Genomic DNA, 19,739 nt, shown 5'->3' on the forward strand with positions numbered 1-19,739 from the left:
ACCAGGAGAACCTTCTAGCTGGGCTTAGCCAATGTTGTTCACTCATTCACAGAATCATTATCAGCAAAAACAAAATCTTGCTTTAGGTCTCTAAGTTTGAGGAAGGTTTCCATGTATCATATGTAACAGATAAAAGTATTCTTCCTCAGGAATATAAATTAGACAGGTATTTAATAATGATTTCATAAATAATATGAAAAGATGAAGATAACATTTATCGTAAGGAGCTTCTTTATTTAAGGATGCATACATTTTTAACATAAAAACTAAGGTGATTTTGACTTAAAAATGTCTCCCATCCAAACAGCAGTTCCTGACACAATCACTTTAAATTTCCTACTAATATACTACGAATCTATGTAAGGAAGTGGATTTGGGAGGAGAATGAAAACATAACAATACAGGATTTGAGACTGATACACAATTTTCTGCCAGACTCTGAGAGTCATTTCTATAGTCATAAGAATCAGTGATTAGCAAACATACTTAAATGCTTAAGAAAGATTAAGCTAAATAGTCTAGACAAAGATGATGCCTTAAATCCAGTTGGGAGCCACATCGTTATCAGCTGTCTACTCAGAAGGCCCGAGTTGGCACCTATGTGAAACTATGCTGCCCTCTCTCAACTGCAAGCCCCTGTTTTGTGATATAATCAGAGTATAAGCAATTGATTTCTCTCTTTTTTTTCAAGTTTTTGTTAATTTCAGTTAGTTAACATACAATATAGTATTAATTTTAGGTGTAGAATTTAGGGATTCAATCCTTACATGATTTCTCTTTCTTACCATGTGTGGAGATGGTAGTTCCCAAGAATAATATGATAGGTAGAGAGTTGCCAGTTGCGTAGGACCCATATGATATGGGGGACCTACATATACTAAAAAATGCATTGCTTATTTAAACTCTGATTTAACTGTTTGTCGTGTATTTTATCTGCTCTATCTGGTGGCTCTGTGAGGAAAAGTGCTGGCTTTGATGATGTTGTGTCAAGGACAAGGATTCTCAGAAGTAAATTAGGAATAAGAAGAGAATATATATAATTAATAGAGTTTTTTGTGGATACTTTTTGTTCACTCTGTCAAAGAAATTAATGTCAGGGCAACTACTGCATTCAATGAAGATAGCCACACACTGACATTTAAACCCAAACCTCTGCACATCAGTGCGCTTTTCGGGAAACCAAAGAGCAAGTGGGGAAAGAAGTGATCCACACCCTGTCTCTTAGCAGGATCTGCATATTGGGAGAGCTCTCCATTCCACACCGTGTAAATAAAATAAGATAATAATAGCACCTCTGGGTTTTCACTGCATGACAGAGTGCCTGTCACATTGTAGGGGCTCACAGACCATGTAGAGCATGCTCACAGAAGGAGGAGAGGAACAAATAGAACACTGGCAGAACAAAACGGATAAAGAGATTACCCAAAAACTCAAGGGGAGAAGGGCACCTCGGTGTCTCAGCTCTGCTCTGGGTGTCTCACTCAAGTTCTGACTCTTGATTTTGGCTCAGATGATGATTTCACCGTTCTGATATTTGATATATAAAATACTCTAGCTAAACATAAATTGATTATAAAATAGTGCAATTAAAAAGGAGTAGTGTCAGGTGCGTGGGTGGCTCAGTTGGTTAAGTGTCCATTCCTTGATTTTGGCTCAGGTCATGATCTCTCAGTTCATGAGATCAAGCTCCAAGTCAGACTCTGTGCTGACAGCATGGAGCCTGCTTGGGATTCTCTCTCTCTCTCTCTCTCTCTCTCTCTCTCTCTCTCTGTCCCTGTCCTACTTGCATTCTCTCTCCAGCTCAAATAAATAAATCACAACAACAAAAACAACTCAGTAGGAAAGATAGCCTGTTTATGATCCCCCTCAATACACACATGTACAGGCATTACATACATGTATACTTTGTCTTCTCAATAGATTGTAAGAAACTGTGAAGTCTACAAAACAGAAAAGTTGGTAAGGAAAAATGATCTGAAAAGAAATGGGAATTGGGTAAAATAATATAATAATGCAAATAAATGCAGCAATAAGAAGAAAATCTACATTACAAATCATTACACACAGAAAGCATAAAAACTACAAGCATGGTTATGAAATTATATGGAAGTGTTAACATATAATTCCTGGAAGACATAATATTTAACATGGCAGGGAGGGATTAAGTCACCTGTGTTTATAAGCTCTGTTGACCTTGTTATAGACTGAGTGAAATATAAAAGCTATTTTAAGAAAAAAATTATATTTATTTAAATTCTGAAAGTAGAAACTGGAAAGAATAAGTTTAAATGTTATTACAAACCTTAAGGGTAACAATTCGTGGAAAAAAAGGATATGGACATGAAATTTATTGCTACATACAAAGACAAACATATAAGATGTCAAAAAAAGAAATAGTAAATATAACTTAAGACAAAGTGTAGAAACAACAAACATATAGGTAATGTAACAAATGCATATATTTCAAATCTAAGCATAATTAGTGTGTTTGATTAAAACATTTATTTGGATATGCTACTTGTAACAAAGTTACTAAAAACATACTGGTTTCTCTTCAGATTACATAAATCTTTCGCCTTTTACTAAAAACAAAATTACACCTAACATAAAAGGTCATAAAATGTAAAAAGTCTATCAATTAATTATCTTATAATTCACATAATCTTATCTAAGGAAAAATATGTTATACTAGATCTTCTAAAGGGAGTTTAAAAAACAACTGTCACGTGAAATTTTAATCTACCATTCTTATTCATGGATGAAGTAGATCACACAACAAAAGCAGTGTAGGAGTGGAAAAAAGCAGATAACTTGAATATTGGATTTAGTACAATTGTATACTATATAAAATTATACATGCTAAACATGCAATATACTTTTTAAACATATAAAATGGGGAATTTATAGTATTTATTTTATAAATTTACATATATATTTTTATTTTAGTCCACACAAAATTTTTAGCACTGGGTGTCATATGTAAGTAATAAATCACTAAATCTATTTCTGAACTAATATTACATTATATGTTAATTAACTAAATTTAAATAAAATTAATTAACACAAATTATTAAACAACTTTGTTTTAATAAGATTAAACACAATCTTATTAAAACAAGAAATTCAAAAACTCAAAAACAGAAAATAGGGCTCAAATTATTTCTTTATGATTTTACTTTTTAAAAATATATACATGCATAGCATAAAGACCACAAGTAAATGTATCTAAGTGTCTGCTTTATCGCTTGTTGGAAAATTTTGTACATTTTTCTTACATTTTCTATAATAAGTATTTGTAATTTTGTGATCAGAAAGATACTTAATATCATTAAAAACATTAAGATGATACAAACTTGAAAAACAACTTCCAGATAGTTAACAATGAAATTATTAATGCTAATCAGGATTATTTAAATAAAAGGTTAAAATGTTTAAAAAATTCATATACTCTCTGAATCTTCATACCTATTTTCAAAAATAATTATATTAAGACAACTTTATGTCACAAAGAAATATAAAATGATTCAACAATGTTTTATGGAACATGCATAAAGTATAGACAAGGAAAAAGAAAGAGATGGATCTAAATATTTTGTTTTCATTATGTGATTGTGCTTTCACATGTGACTTTAATCCCCCAAACAACCCTAATAAAGGATTTCTATTTTGCAGATTAACAAATAAGAACATAAGATATTGTCCTTTTGTTTACTCCAGTAAACAAAACAGGGGAGGGGCAGAGAGAGAGAGAGGGAGAGCAAGAATACCAAGCAGGCTCTGCACTGTCAGCATAGAGCCTGACATTGGGCTTGAACTCATGAACCATTGGATAATGACCTAAGCTGAAATTAGGAGTCAGATGCTTAACTGACTGAGCCACCCATGTACCCCTTCTTATATTCCATATTGTGTTTCCTTTCTGTATTTCTGTATTTCTATCCATCTTTATCTTCCTGGAGCTAACCAGTTGCTCTCCTATCAAAGACATAAGCTTTATATTTGGGGCTGCTTGAGTTCAAAGCCATAGCTCATGCCATTGAAGAGATCCCTTCTGGACTCTTAAGCGGGGAGACATGAATTGTTTTCTTTGTCACTTACCAATTGTGCCACCACCAATTTATAAATTAATTTCTCACACCTCAGTATCCTTTTTTGTAAAATTAAGAGTGCACTAGACCTCTAAATTTCCTTTGAGTTATAAAATTAGATGCCTGTAATCCAAAAACTGGAAAATGAAAAAATAAGAGAACAAATAGATGAGTATTAAATAAAAAAAATCAACTGTGGTTAATTTTTCTATATGTATCCTGTATTTTGCAAAAGTCATTTATAAACACTTTTAAAACATAATACCTAAGAATCTTCCATATTCCTCCATGTTTATGCAAGCTTAAACATCAAATTTATAATAATTTTCCCTTTACCCAACCCTCCAATTCTTTTCTGTTTCTTTATGTTTTATTGAAGAGGCTATAGTGGAAGGAAGCTATTTTTTCCAATTGGTTGACTTTCTCTAAATCATTCCATTTGTCTGGTGCACTTTGCAGTGCAGTGACAAATTAGGGGGAGTATTCCAGATAGTGACTTTATACATAAATAAACTAAATGTTATTGATACTTGATATTTATTTAACAACTCCATTTAGTTATATCTTTAACTTTAAGATTAAACCATATAGTAAATTGAAAATTTTATTATTAAATTCTAATTCACAATATAATACACTTATGAATTCATACTTTGTGTTCCCTAGCTGACATCTGGAAACTTTTAGTAAAGAATAAAATAAAAATATTAATTCAAGGGTTTAGGAATTATAATGAACTTTTAGAAAAGACAGTTCTTAATGGAGATTGTATACAATCTCATGATTGTAAATAAAAGACATACTTTATCATTATTTATTTAATATGTAAGTAAAATGTTTAGTTTGATAGTACATTCATATTTGTTGCTATTCAAATAAAAAATGAACAGGACTACCAGTTTACACAATTATTTACAGAAGAAGAAATAGCAATTATGATTTTTTGGAATTCAAATATATTTGATTATTTTGCCCTCTCTCTAGTTCCACCTTAGCAAACATTATAATTCTTCACTGCCATTATCTCTGTGGTCTTCTTCTAAACAGAACTGCCAAAACTCTCAGTGTTGTTTTCTATCGATGTCACTGTTCTGGGTCTTTAGAATCGTTAATATGTATTTTTAAATCAAGTGTTATTCAAAAAATGCAATGCTTAAAAATTGAGGGGGAAAAGCTGAGTAATAATAATCCTTTTTGAAAGATTTCCTTGTCTTTTTTCTTGACTATGTTTGTATTGTGCCTATTTAAATGGACTGCTCTTTAAAGAAGTTATTTGCATTATATCTTTCATTGTAAGTAAGAATAGGTCCTAAATAACGTTTATTATTATGCATTTTCCTGCTTTAACATAAAATAATTAAAGTAATTTCCATCTAATTGAAATATTAAAAATCCAACTTTTAAAATATTGGTCAGAAGGTTAAGTTTAGGATATTATCTCTTTGACTTTAATAAGCATATAATGTGAATCATGGTAAAAGATGAGACCTGCCCTAGCATATTGTACTTTGTAAGTTAAAGCCAAAATTTTTACTGAGTACTTGTAGTTTCTAATAGCCTTCATGTAATTAACCTATATAATTAGACATTCTTTTATAGAAGTAGCATATTTTAATTTTTTGAGATTACTTTCCTATAAATTCCTTATTTTCTCATTACTTTCAATTAAAATCATAATCCCATAATTTGTCTTAGAATGTAAGAATTATCCAATAAAATTCATACAGCTTAGAGAAGAGTCTTGCCATCAACTAATTAGTAGTATTTAACCATGAAATTTGCCTCTCAGACACAAGTGGCATATGATAATATGTAGATATTCAACAAATTTGGTTGAAAAAAAAAGGACACAAAGAGTGTTCATATATACACTTTTTGCTGAAGTATAATGGACATACAATATTGTGTTAGTTTCATGTATGCAAAATAGTGATTTCTACAATTCTATATTTTATAAAATAAGCACCACAGTAAATGTAGTTACCAACTGTCAACATACAGAGTTATTATAATATTATTAAATGTATTCCTTACGTTGTACTTTTCATCCCCTTGATGTATTTATATTATAACTGGAAGTTTGTAATTCTTAATCCACGTCACCTATTTTACTCATTGCCCCATTCCCCCTTCTCTGTGGAAAACAAACTGTCTGTTTGTTCTTTATGTATGAATCTTTCTGGTTTTGTTGGTTTGTCTGCTTGTTTGGGTTGATTTTTGGATTTCACATATGAATGAAATCATGTGGCATTTGCTTTTTTCTGTTAGACTTATTTAACTTAGAATAATGCCCCTGAGGGCCATTCATGTTGTCACAAATGGCAGTATTTCATTTTTATGGCTGAGTAATATTCCCTTGTATGTGTTGACATCTTTGTCCATTCATCTTTTGATGGACACTTAGGTTGCTCCATATCTTGGCTATTGTAAATAATCTTGCAGTAAACATAGGGGTGTGTATATCATTTTGAATTAGTGTTTTCATTTCCTTTGGGTAAATATCCAGAAGTAGAATTGATGGATCATATGGTAGTTCTATTTTTAATTTTTTGAGGAACCTCCATACTGTTTTCTACAGTGGCTGCGTCATTTTACATTCTTACCAACAGAGCATGAAGGTTTCCTTTTCTCCATATTCTCACTAACACTGACGTTTGTTTTCTTTTTGATACTAGCCATTCTGACTGGTATGAGGTGATGGTAACTCACTATGGTTTTTATCTGCATTTCCCCAATGATTAGTGATGCCAAACTTTTCACGTGTCTCTTGGCCATCTGTATGTCTTCTTTGGAAAAATGCCTATTCAGGTCCTTCACCCCTACGTTCTTAATTGCCCTTTTGTCTATTTCTCTAAATATTCTAGTAAACAAAGACAATATAAAAATCACACTATTTATTAAGTATATTTAAGTATAAAAGCTAATAGTCTTGAGTCAAAAAAGACATTTTTGTGCTCTTCAGTTACTATTAAAGAATTATTAAAAAATTATCTGAATGTCTTATTGCTAGAAACAGAAGATTCCACAACATTTGAAAGTATAATTAGCCTTTAATAAGATGGATTTGAAATGTGCAGTTCCACCTCTGTGAAGAATTTTTTCCAATAAATACAATAGAATACTATAAATGTAATTTCTCTTGTGATTCCCTTAATAACTCTTTTCTTTAGCTTACTATATTTTAGAATACAGTATAGAATACATATAACAATCAAAATATTTGCTTATCACCTGTTTATGTTAAGGTAAGGCTTCCAGCCAAGAGTACACTACTTATTAGGAGTTAAGTTTTGGAAAAGTCAAAAGTTGTACACAGATTTTTATCTCTGCAGGGGGTCAGTGCCCCTAACCCTCCCATTGTTCAAGGGACAAATACACACACACACACACACACACACACACACACATGCGCGCGCGCGCGCACACACACACACACACACACATTCTGCAGACATAGGATTACTTTTTGCATCAGTCTTCCCTTTTTTAAAGTAATTTCTTCTGCTTTTCATACATGCCCAGGCTACCTGTTCGCTTCCTTTTTGACACAAGTGAAAAGAATCAAAGAGAATGGCCTTACCATGCATTTACCTGTCCTTTTACTAGAAGACATTTCCCAGACTGCTCACTTAAATAGATATTAGCAGCTCACTAATTAAACTATCTCTCCTGCCAGCCTGAAATTAGCGAAGGCTGTTTTGCCGCAGTCTAGTGTGCTATCTAGTCTTAAAGGCATGCGCGACTATAGTGCAAAACATAATAGAAAATTATATTTAAAGAAACATTCCCATTAAACTGTACGAAGTATTTCCTCACAAAATGTATCTCTAAAGATTAACTATTATATGAAGAGTGATTTTTCAGTTACCAGTAAATTCGTCACACATAAATATACTTTTCTTTGTTATAAAAAACAGAGATTTTTTTTTGAATTACCTTTTCAGAAGTGATATTTTTTAATATAAACTTAAAGATTTTGAGGATACAAAAATGCCCTTAGAACCCATCTACTCAAATCATTTTGGATCTATTGCATGCTTTTTGTGTGTCATTGTTTGATATGTGTGTTCATATCTCATATAATGTAATATAAAACACTGTTAACCATCTGACAGATCTGTAAAAAATGTTCTGTTTTTGAACATTATAATCTGACACCTTGTTTTATTTTAAATCTGCACATTGGGAAAAAAGTCTCCTATGTATTCATTTGCATTGCTGATAATTTTAGCTGAGTAAGGGTAAAAATAGACCTCTCAGTCACATCATGAGAAACCCTCTCACAACTAGATACTTTTCAACTTTTTGTAAACCTTTAAAGCCCTTTATCCACAATTTCAAAATCTCAAAGCTCTGAAAATGAACCATTCTCTCTTTGCACACATGACTTGAAAACCTACCTGACCTGGGCAGATATGACACTATTTTTTATTTTATTTTTGCACTTGATGCAAATATTCATATATTACATTGCTAGCTCTATTCTCAGTGTGAAACCCAATGCGAGGCTTGAACCCACAACACTGGGATCTGAGGCCGAAATCCAGGCTCGACGGCTCAACCAACAGAGCCACCAGGTGCCCCTCTTTTTGCATTTTAAATGTTGAAATTATATTCATAAGTTCTTTTTTTTTTTTAGGTTGTGACCTTATAATTCTCGTGCTCTATTGAAAAGTTTTTTTTTTATTCTAATCTTTTTTTAGTTGATCTTTACCTTAAGGAATTACTCATTTTTGACATATTTTAAAAAGCTTTTTGAAGTTTATTTATGAGAGAGAGAGACAGCACAAGTGGGGAGGGGCTGAAAATAGAGGGAGACACAGAATCTGAAGGAGTTCCAGGTTCTGAGCTGTCAGCATAGAGCCCGATGCAGGGCTCAAACTCACAAACTGTGAGATCTTGACCTGATCTGGTAAGAAGCTTAACTGACTGAGGCACCAAGGAGCCCAAATTTTTGACATTATGTTAATTTAATTCCACTATATTAATGGAAAGGCAAAGTCAACTCATGGTAGGATAGAGAGAAAATGAATTGACTTTATAGAACTAAAGTCTCAGGCCACTGCCTATCATTCACTTTTTGTGTAAACCTCTAAAATTATATATAACCCTCTGTGCTTCTGAATCCTCATTTAATAAATAGCAATGACAGAAAATTCTGTAAGTTTCTTCCTCACTTTGAGGTTCATTTGAGGCAAAGTTCTCACTTGTCTTTTTTCTAACAGAAGTTATTTTATAATGTTAATAATTATTTAGGGCATTATAAGTGCATATAGAAATTATATGTAAATGGGGATTGCCATGGAACTGGTTGCATATTTTTTCTTTAGGATTAATGTTTGAATTTGTTTTGGATATAGGTTTTTGATTTAACAAATTTTACTTAGTGAGCACTGTGTCTGAATATAGAGATCTCAGATTTTGTTAGAAAATAATTTCTAAAATTTAACTATAATTTTTCAAGATAAACAATCTTAATTGTTTTTGAAAGGAGAATGAGAGGGGCATCTGGGTGGCTCAGTCACTGAACATATGACTCTTGATTTCAGGTCAGGTCATGATACCAAGGTCATGGGATGGAGTCCCACATAGGGCTCCACGCCGAACACGGAGGCTGCTTGCAAGTCTCTCTCTCTCTCTCTCTCTCTCTCTCTCTGTCTCACTCACTCTCTCTCTCTCTCTGGCCCTCTGGACCCCACTCTCCCTCTCTCTCTAAAATAAAATAAAAAAGAAAGAAAGAGAAAAGAGAAAGAAAGAAAGAAGAAAGAAAGAAAGAAAGAAAGAAAGAAAGAAAGAAAGAAAGAAAGAAAGAAAGAAAAAGAAAGAAAGAAAGAAATTTAAGTAATGTAAAATATGTGAATAAAAAATTAAATCTATTGGCTGGCAAAGAGACTTCCACTGTTGACCCTGCCCTGATAATTTGATTTTAGAAAGTTATATGAATAGATTTCTTTTTTACTTTATAATAATTCCAAATAGTTTCTTCCTATTTTCAAACTCTAAATTTCACTAATTGCATTTTATATATTTTGTAGCTTTCAAAAACATGCTGTTTGGTATCTGCTTGAAGAAATGTCATCCAGTAAGATTTTTGAATGTTTTATTAGTATATTTTCGATCAAAGCAGTTATTCAAAGTATTTTTCTGAAGAAAAGAAAAACTAAAGCATTATGAGTATTCTTTTCTTTCACCAATGGGAAACAAATTCAAAGGGACAATAAAAAAATGTGCCCTTGTCACCGGAACTTAACATCTTATGCCCTTAATTATGGACTCCAGTTGCATTGTTGGAGGAAACAGGATCATTGTCTATAGAATATGACGTTAATATTATATCTTGTGAAGACTGAGATTCTCTATCTCTATTTCTGGTAATATGCTCATACTTCAGTCTTTTCCTTAGCTGTTCACTGTTGAGCTTTACTATTTAGCCATCAGGTTTACCAAGTTATCCGCCTTCTGTTTGTGGCCTTAGTAACCCTAGTAAAATAGATCATCACACACCGCAACACCTTTTTACCATTAACTTTTTCAAAACACACACACACACAAACACAGACCTTATTATGAAAATAATAATGAACTGGTATTTTTCCTGCTTTGTAATAAACTCTTTTAAAAATGATGTCTAATAACATGTAATATTATGTTAGTTTTAGGTATACAACATAATAGTTTCGTATTTGTATACATTGCAAAATGATCACCACAATAAGTCCAGTCAACATCTGTTGCCATACAGTCACAAAATTTTATTTTCTTGTGATTAAGACTCTCAAGTTCGACCCTCTGGGAACCTCCCTATATGCAATACAGCAGCATTAACTGTAGTCACTAATGGGTGCTGCCCTCGTGATCTCGTTTCTAACACCTGACTTATTTCATAAAATATGAAAGTCTTATGCTATGCTTGTGCTATTTTAAACCTCAAAAAAATTAAAATGGAAAACTGAAACCACATTAGGATACTAGGATTATATAAAAACACTTTATGTTAATATATTAATTTATATTCAATTTCAGGTGAAATACTCTTCATTTCTTCTTTATTATATATTCCTGTGAGCGTTATACCTACTTATGAGCAATATAGCCCCCCCACACCCCCAGGGATAGTGGAGGGTAGAATGTAGGCCAAATCACTTTCACCATGTCTGTTGCTCTGAATTATTTCAGAGCCCGAAGGGAAGAAACATACTCACTTGTGTTCCCTTCCTCTCTGTCCCATCTCCCACACATACACATAGTTGTGAAAATGATACCTTTAAACAGAGTAGATGGATGGAGTATTATGCTAAGCAAACTAAGTCAGAGAAAGACAAATGCCATATGCTTTCACTCACATGTAGAATTTAAGAAACAAAACAGATGAACAGAGTGGGGAAAAAGAGAGTCGAACCGTAAAAGAGACTTAACTATGGAAAAGAAACTGAGGGCTACGGGAGGGAGGAGGGCAGGGGGTAAATAGGTGGTGGGTATGAAGGAAGGCACTTGTGAGGACACTGGGTGTTGTAGGTAAGTGATGAATTCCTAAAACCTATACCTGAAGCCACTGCACTGCATATTAACTAATTGGAGTTTAAACAAAAATTTGGAAGAAAAAACCCCAGAGTAGATAGAAGGAGTGATATCGAATCAGAAGCGATCTGGTCAGTTTTACTCTGCCATAAGCAACCAGGGGGCAAACATGAGTATAGGTAAACTTTAAAATAACCAGAGGAGTTGCTCCTGGAATCTGAGATTTCGCGGATCCTGTGAAATCTGAGCCACCCAGCTGCCCAGTGTTCTTTTCAGGGGCTCTTTGACCCAGGCCATAGCCCAAATAAAATTGTTATTCACAAATCACTATGGCATTGGATTTAGGATATACCAGTATTTTCAAATGTAATACCTTTGTGAAAATCATTCCAGTGTCTCTACATCTTTTTTTTTAATGTTTTATTTATTTTGATACAAAGAGAGACAGAGCATGAGAGGGAGAAGTGCAGAGAGAGAGAGAAGGAAACACAGAACCGGAAGCAGGCTCCAGGCTCTGAGCTAGCTGTCAGCACAGAGCCTGATGCGGGGCTCGAACCCACGAACGTGAGATCTGACCTGAGCCAAAGTCGGAGGCTTAACCGACTGAGCCACCCAGGTGCCCCAGTGTCTCTACATCTTAAGGTACTTAGGGGATTTCAAGGAAAGAGCCCTCAACCTCTGGGTGCCTTGGTTTCAACTCAGGTCATGATCTCAGAATTCCTGAGTTTCAGGGCCCTGACAAGCTCTGTGCTGACATTCTCTCTCTCTGCCTCTCTGCCTCTCCCCCACTTATGCCTGATCTCTCAATAAATATATAAGTAAATAAACAAACTTAAAAAAATTCTTTAAAAAAAAAGCCCTCAACCTCAACATAAATTGCCAGTTTAACCTAACAATGATGTTCCATTGGTAAAATGTAGTTTTCCCCAAAGTCAGGAAGTATGTCATTTTGATAAGGTAATTCTGAAAATCTTGTTAATATAGAATAATACAGACCCGTGTGGTCTTGATTTTAGCGCAGTTTGCATCCAGATAGGGGTGATGAGTGAGAGGAAGAAAGAGAGACAGCATAGGAGACAGTACTGTTGATAGGTCATCTGGTGGGCACTGTGGGGAAGAGCACTGGGGGTTATATGGAAACCAACTTGGTAATAAACTATTAATTTAAAAAAATAAAATAAAAAATAAAAAGCAGCACAATTGCAATAAAATAATGTTTAGGGTTCTCATGTACATTGTTTTATAACAAAACCACAGTACTTTAGTTACTTTTATAATTTTTTGTCAAGACATTTAAAGGTTGTATTTAATAATATACAATTATCAAAGAGTGATTCTACAGTGACTCTTGCACTTGGAAGAGATCTTAGGGATTATTGATTTGAAAGCTTCTCCCTTTACGTTTTTTATTTTACTGTGAAATCTTGTATGATGAAGGATAGGATTTTGCAAAATAGCCTCTGTATTAATATTTATTTTAGCATTACTTTTGTAGTTTCACTACGTATCTTACAAGGAGAAGTTTATAACAATATTCTGTGGAACATTAGTCTTTAAAATATTCATGTATCATGAATATATTTTATTGTCTACAATTCTATAAACATAAAATTAAATGAGTTAGTTACATTTCCACATAATTTTAAATAGTTAAAATGTGTATTAAGAAGTCATTAAATACTTTAAAATATAATTATAAAATTAAATAATAATGATGTTGAATTCTGGCTTCCCAAAGTATTATCAGAATAACTTGTTGATAAGACAAAGCCAATTTTATTATCACTGCCACCATTTCCATGACAGAAACTCAATAGTGTCTCAGAGAGGAGAAGGTAAAGTTAGAACAATTCTAAGATTTCACAGTGTTGTCTATGTTGGTCCATCAAGATGGGTAGTGTGAGGCTTAATTAGGTTTGGATAAGGATCCTCGATGTAACACTTGAGGACTACTGAATGGAGCAAAAGATGGATTTTGAGGCCTGGGATTGAAAGAGTATTGGCAATAAACTATTATTTGCTTTGTTTTAAAGAGTCTATATGTCTATCAGGAAGATCCTGTAGTGAACAATAAAGGTGTTTGAAATTTATTTTCCTACATAAACATTTCCTGGAATTATAAAGTTATGCTGATGAAGATGTTAATATAGACAGTAAACTGCATAGAGACGGTTCTGTCTGAGAAGTCTATGGTTTTATTGGAGAAGGCCAAAAGAAAGTTCTGAAAGATTAAATCATTTGTATCTATTTGGGAGACAAAGGAATTGAGTCCGGGTATTTTGACACAGAATGTGTCATCGTGGCATTTTGTTGAAGAAACAATGAAATCATTTAATGTTTTTAATAAAACCTTAATAATATGAAAAACTCTATAAAAACACATAGCCACTTTAAACAATACTGATTATACCAAATGCTGTAATCAGTTCTCACTTAGGTGAAGTTTGTCTTCATTAAAATGGTAGACATGGTAAGACTTACATATCTTATATTGTAATTACCTGATTGTCTGACAATTACCTGAGAATATCAGCTCCCTGAGAGAAAACGTTACATTTTATTTATTACCATCACTCTGGCATGTAACACAGGGTCTTGCACATAATATATGCTCAATAAACACAATAAAAATACAAGAAGAGCTTTTACCAGATGGAGCTGACTGTCTGTAGCTCACCCGAAGGCATGTGCTTATTTTCAGCCATGAACAATTGAGCCACCTGCCATGAGGCTCTTTGCCTGAAACTATTTTCAAACGAACATATTTTTCTATATTTAATGTTTTTGTTATATTGCATGAAGTGAATTATTCAAATAATTTTATTTAGAAACACAGTTTCAAGAACATGGTTTTTAAGTGAATTATTAAGCACTATTATGTATCACATACCTGGCATTTATAATTCAAACGTGTTAAGGGACATATTTGGATCTTCTTTTTTTTGTTTTTGTTTTTAGGTATGATGATTTAATTTGAATAAATTCATCCAATACAGTCCTGGTAATTTTTATCTAGGAAGGTCACAGGATTATTGTCCTTTTAGGGAAGGTTGGCTATATAGATTTTGGGATCTTTAGGTCTGGAATGGTTCACCCTAGGGTTGGTGCAAGCACACCAGAGCAAAGCTGGATATTCCATTGTTTCCGATTGCAGTAAAATTCCGTGGCTTTAATATTGTGGTGAAGACACCTGATTTCTGGCCTTTTTAAGTAGGAAAGCCATGTTAAGTAGGGCATAATTGGACTTGCATGTGAATGAGTGCAGTAGTAAGATGTGCATGAAGGCTGGTGTTTTATAGGAAACTGCTGAGATTTATATATTTGTGATTCTTTCCAGTACATCACTCTTCCCATTTGTCTGTACATTTGTTACTGTGTTCTGCTCTTACCTTTAGCACATTCTTCTTAATACCATTATTTGGTTCTTATTTTATACTAAAAATGCCCATTTTTAATGTCCATTAGAGCTCATGGGTTGACGTGAGAATTATTATTTTTTTTGATTCTTTCAGCAAGTGCAGGTAAGCTTTCAAAAGATATTTTGGAAAAAAATGCATTATGCTATGGATCAGTATTAATTTGATATGCATAATATGACAGAAAAACAAATACAGTTCTGCAGTAGGAAATTACTAAAAGAAACTGTGGTTTATGTGTAGAATATATTGGTATGAATGCATTCATTTTCCTGTGAGATTTTTTCCATGGAAAATGAAATCCTCATCTTTTTCAGTTAAGTAATTTATGAATATAATTATTTTTAAGTAAGAAGTAATAACATTTCCAAAATAAAATTTCTGTATGAAATAATCTCTTGGACAATATATATAATACACATATATAAATATTTGAGTGCAACCTTTGCACATGGAATATCAAAGGCATTTAAAGTGAATTATTTAGAGGTGCCTGGGTGGCTCAGTTGGGGAAGTGTCCAACTCTTGGGTTTGTCTCCGGTCATGGTCTCACAGTTTGTGAATTCGATCCATCCATCAGGCTCTGCTTAGACAGTGTGAAGTCTACTCGGGATTCTCTCTCTCTTTCCCTCTCTTTCTACTCCTCCTGCTTTTTCTCTCTATCTCTCAAAAATAAATAAAATTTAAATAAAATAAAATAAGATTAATTAATTAAACAACAGTCTCACTATATGTACTACTTAAACAAAATTTTTGAATAATTCAATATATATTTTAATTTAAACTTAATAGGGGCACCTGGGTGGCTCAGTCGGTTAAGCGTCTGGCTTTCGGTTTCTGCTCAGGTCATGATCCCACGATGCGTGGGTTCGAGCCCCGCGTCAGGCTCTGGGCTGACAGCTAGCTCAGAGCCTGGAGCCTGCTTCCAGTTCTGTGTCTCCCTCTCTCTCTGCCCCTCCCCTGCTTATGCTGCCTCTCTCTGTCTCTCAAAAAAAAGAATAAAATAAAAATAATTTAAACTTAATAATGTTTATGAAATTCAGAAGTGCATTGCACTTTTAGACATGGATGCTTAAACTAACATTTTAGCTAAAGGGATAGACATACCTACATAATGTCATAAATTTGCTATTTCCTGAGACCTTCTAGTAATTATCCCATTATCTTGTAGTTCTATCAGACATAGGACTCAGGAATAAGTTTTCTGAGAAAAAAGTCTTGTACAATTATCATTTGGACAGGATAAACATATTTGAGTAGTTTACAGCACCATTAATTTGATTTCTTATAAATTATACAGTGGGATTGAACTGTTTCATTTTATAGATTGGCTCCAACAGTGAGAACCACAGCAATTGAATTCCTTGCTTCATAAAGCTAAATTATGGCTTTCTGTCAATACTTCAGCATTCCACACTAAGAAGAAAATGTGCTATGCCATCACTGTTTTGTATCTGATGATCTTTAAATGTCATTGAGAATTGGAAATTTTCCCTTTTAATGGTTCAAGTTGCAAAGTCTAGATAAAAAAAACATACATAAAATTTAATTATATTTTAGGTGTGTATTTAGATATGATATTCTATTTCTGCTTTTCTCCTTTCCTCAAAATTAAGACCTTTTGACCTTTATCATCTGTAGTAGGCACAGTCAGCCCTTTGTATAAATCTTAGCCCAATCCCAAAAATGCATATATGTATACATATATATGCATACATATATGTATATATATGTAATGTATACACATATATGTGTGTATATATGTAATGTGCGTATATATATATATATGTATGTATGTATATATGTAAGTGCAGCTCTGCATTATAGGGCTGAGCCTTTATCCCCTCTTTTTCTAGTTCAACTTGAACTACACATATTCAGATCCCGTGACTGGGTTTCTACCTTGTTTTTAAGAGTAAATAGTAACCATAACAGGCAGTAATGGAACTTAGCTCTCTGCCATTGTTTTCTGTTTAGGTCACAGGAGGAATATTTCTTTCTCACTCTTAAATAAGATTGCTGGCAAAGTGACTAATAATGATTTCACGCATATGTGGAATTGAAGGAACAAGACAGATGACCATAGGTGAAGAAAAAGAGAGTCATACCATAAAGGAGCTCCTAACTATAGAGAACAAACCAAAGGCTGCTAGAGGGACATGGGGAGAGGGATGGGTTAAATGGGTGATGGGGATTAAGGAGGACACCTGTGAAGGGCACTGGGTGTTGTATGTAAGTGATGAATCACAAATCCTAAACCTGAAGCTAGTATTACACTGCATGTTATCTAACTGGAATTTAAATAAAAACTTGGAAGAGAAACAAAAAAACAAAACTGACTGGTGGTGTTTGAAGATCTGTTTTCTATGATTCACATAACCTCTGATAAAAGTAAAATTTAAAGTAAACATCTATATTTGGTGATCAACACAGCCATCAGAAATTGACCTAAAGTGAAGTCAGATTTTATTAGAAATGTGCCTTAAACTTCCAAACAATAAGAAAGTACATACTGATATAAAAGACTTCTAGAATCTTACGTGTCAAGAATTTTGTTGTATTGTTCCTTAAATATATATTTAACATATGCAAATGCACATTACTAACATTGCCCTTTAAAACAGTTAGACATAATTAAAATTAATTACACGTTCTTCAAATACATTGTTACAGTTAAACATATATGCAAGAATAAATAAACACAGTACAAATTTAAACAGCACAATAGAAAATATGGTGAAAAGTGTCCATCCTACTTGTAACTTCAATGCACTAATTCTCATCTTTTTATTACAGATAAAGTTTTAGTACATCTAAACCTACCATGTTTTTGTACTGCTTGACTTATTCCCACACAATTTATCAAACCCTTGCTCTGGTGTTGATATTCAAATTATTTACAATCTATACTGATACAAAATATATCTTTGCACATATGTCTCTGTTCACATGCATCACAACATATCTGTACAATAAATGCTTATAAATGGCAGTGTTCAAAGAAGAGTTATACAAATGTGAAATTTGATATTGATTGCTTCCAGTGGCCTTATGGGTTAAAGTGATACTTAAACTTGTTTGTCTTTATTATGAGTGAGTTTACAAATCTTATAATCTGTTTCCTGAAAACCATTGGTTCATGACTTTGACTCTTCCGTATCTTTACTTAACTTTCATGTTAAAGAAGTAAAGGTGACATTCTGAAACTGAAGTACTGTTTCTAAAAATTCCATACAAGATAAAAACTGTTAAAAGAAGTATTTTAACTAAAATGTCTAGAGAGGAAAATAGATTTGGTATTTTATCCTTTTGCATTTCACAAAACCTATTGGTTTTAATTAAGAAAGAGTGATCTCTTAATTACTAGATCCACTGAACTCTTCTCAATTTAGTGACAGTATGGGAGTAGCTAAATAGAATAATAATTAAAAAGCATGGCCTAGGTTTGAATTATGGTCTTGTCAATTCAATAACTTGTAACCTTGAACAAGGCACTTAAAGTCTCTAATTATCTGTATCATCATCTGTAAAATGCAGGTAATGATAGTATTTACCTTACAGGTTTTATATGAGGATTCCGCTAAATAATGCATGTCCAGAGAGCACTTAGTGTGGTGCCTGACATAAAGTAAGTCATGTTTCTATAATTATGATTGTTATTGGCACCTTGTCAACCTATCATATGTTCCTCTTGACCGCATCTCAAGGTCTAAACTCATTTCTGCTTAGTCTATAGTTGTAGGCACTTGGCTTTCCTCCTGTTTCTCTTATAACTCTTAGAGCTTCTTGCCTTAACTCTCTTTCATCTCTTTAATGAATGCTTCTATATTTGGAGGCTATCATATTAGATATGGTATGAGTGTTTCTTAGTCACAGTTCTGATTATGTTATCACTCTAATTAAAATCCTTAAGAGCAAACTGATTTCCAAACCCTTCTGTTAACTATTCCAAAGTTAAAATTCAAGGATATATTATACAGAAAAGAACACCATGTCTGCACTTCTGTGTTATTCCAGCACTCTTTATAATAACCATGATATGGAAATAACTCATGTGTATGTTGACAGATGAATGGGTAAAGAAAATGTGCTATGTACACACAATGGAGTGATCTTCAGACTTAATCAAGATGAAAATCTTGGGCACTCGTGTGGCTCAGACAGTTAAATGTCTGACTCTTGATTTCTGCTCCAGTCATGATCTCATAGTCTTGAGATCAAGCCCCACGATGAGCCCCACATCCGGCTCCACACTGGGCATGGAGCCTGCTTAGGATTCTCCCCTCTCCCTGTTTATTGCTGACTCATGCTCTCTTTCTTTCAAAATAACTAAATAAGAATTTTTTTTTTAAAGTAGAAACTCTTGTCATTTGGAACAACGTGGAGGACATTATGCTACATTAAGTCAATTACAGAAGGGCAAATACTGCATGATTTCACTTTTATGAGATATCTAAAATAATCAAACTCATAGAAGGAGAGATTACCATAGTGACTGTCAGGAACCGGAGGATGGGAAGAATGGGGAGTTGTTACTCAACTTGCATAAGTTTTTGGTTATGCAAGATGAGTAAGTTCTAGAAATCTGTACTATGTAGTGCCTATAGTTAACAATAGTGCAACAATGTGCTCTTCAAAATTTGTTAAGAAGATAGACTTCGTGTTAAATGTTCTTAGCACACACTACACACCCACACATACACAAGCAGAAACAAAA

At 33.3% G+C, this 19,739-nt stretch overlaps 1 protein-coding gene across 4 annotated transcripts in view; it reads left to right on the forward strand.

The window, feature by feature from the left end:
- Nucleotides 1–19,739, forward strand: part of BRINP3 (BMP/retinoic acid inducible neural specific 3) — a 414,132-nt gene that overhangs the window by 30,753 nt on the left and 363,640 nt on the right. The window contains exon 2 of one of the 4 annotated variants that reach the window (XM_029935643.1): nt 18,584–18,650. The exons of the other annotated variants lie outside the window; for them this stretch is intronic. Coding sequence (XP_029791503.1) covers nt 18,610–18,650 — 41 coding nt within the window. The 5' untranslated portion in view covers nt 18,584–18,609. The remainder of the gene's footprint in view (nt 1–18,583; nt 18,651–19,739) is intronic. 4 annotated transcript variants of the gene reach the window in all.

Source organism: Suricata suricatta, chromosome 3 (assembly GCF_006229205.1).
Source record: "Suricata suricatta isolate VVHF042 chromosome 3, meerkat_22Aug2017_6uvM2_HiC, whole genome shotgun sequence".
Taxonomy (NCBI): Eukaryota; Metazoa; Chordata; class Mammalia; order Carnivora; family Herpestidae; genus Suricata; species Suricata suricatta.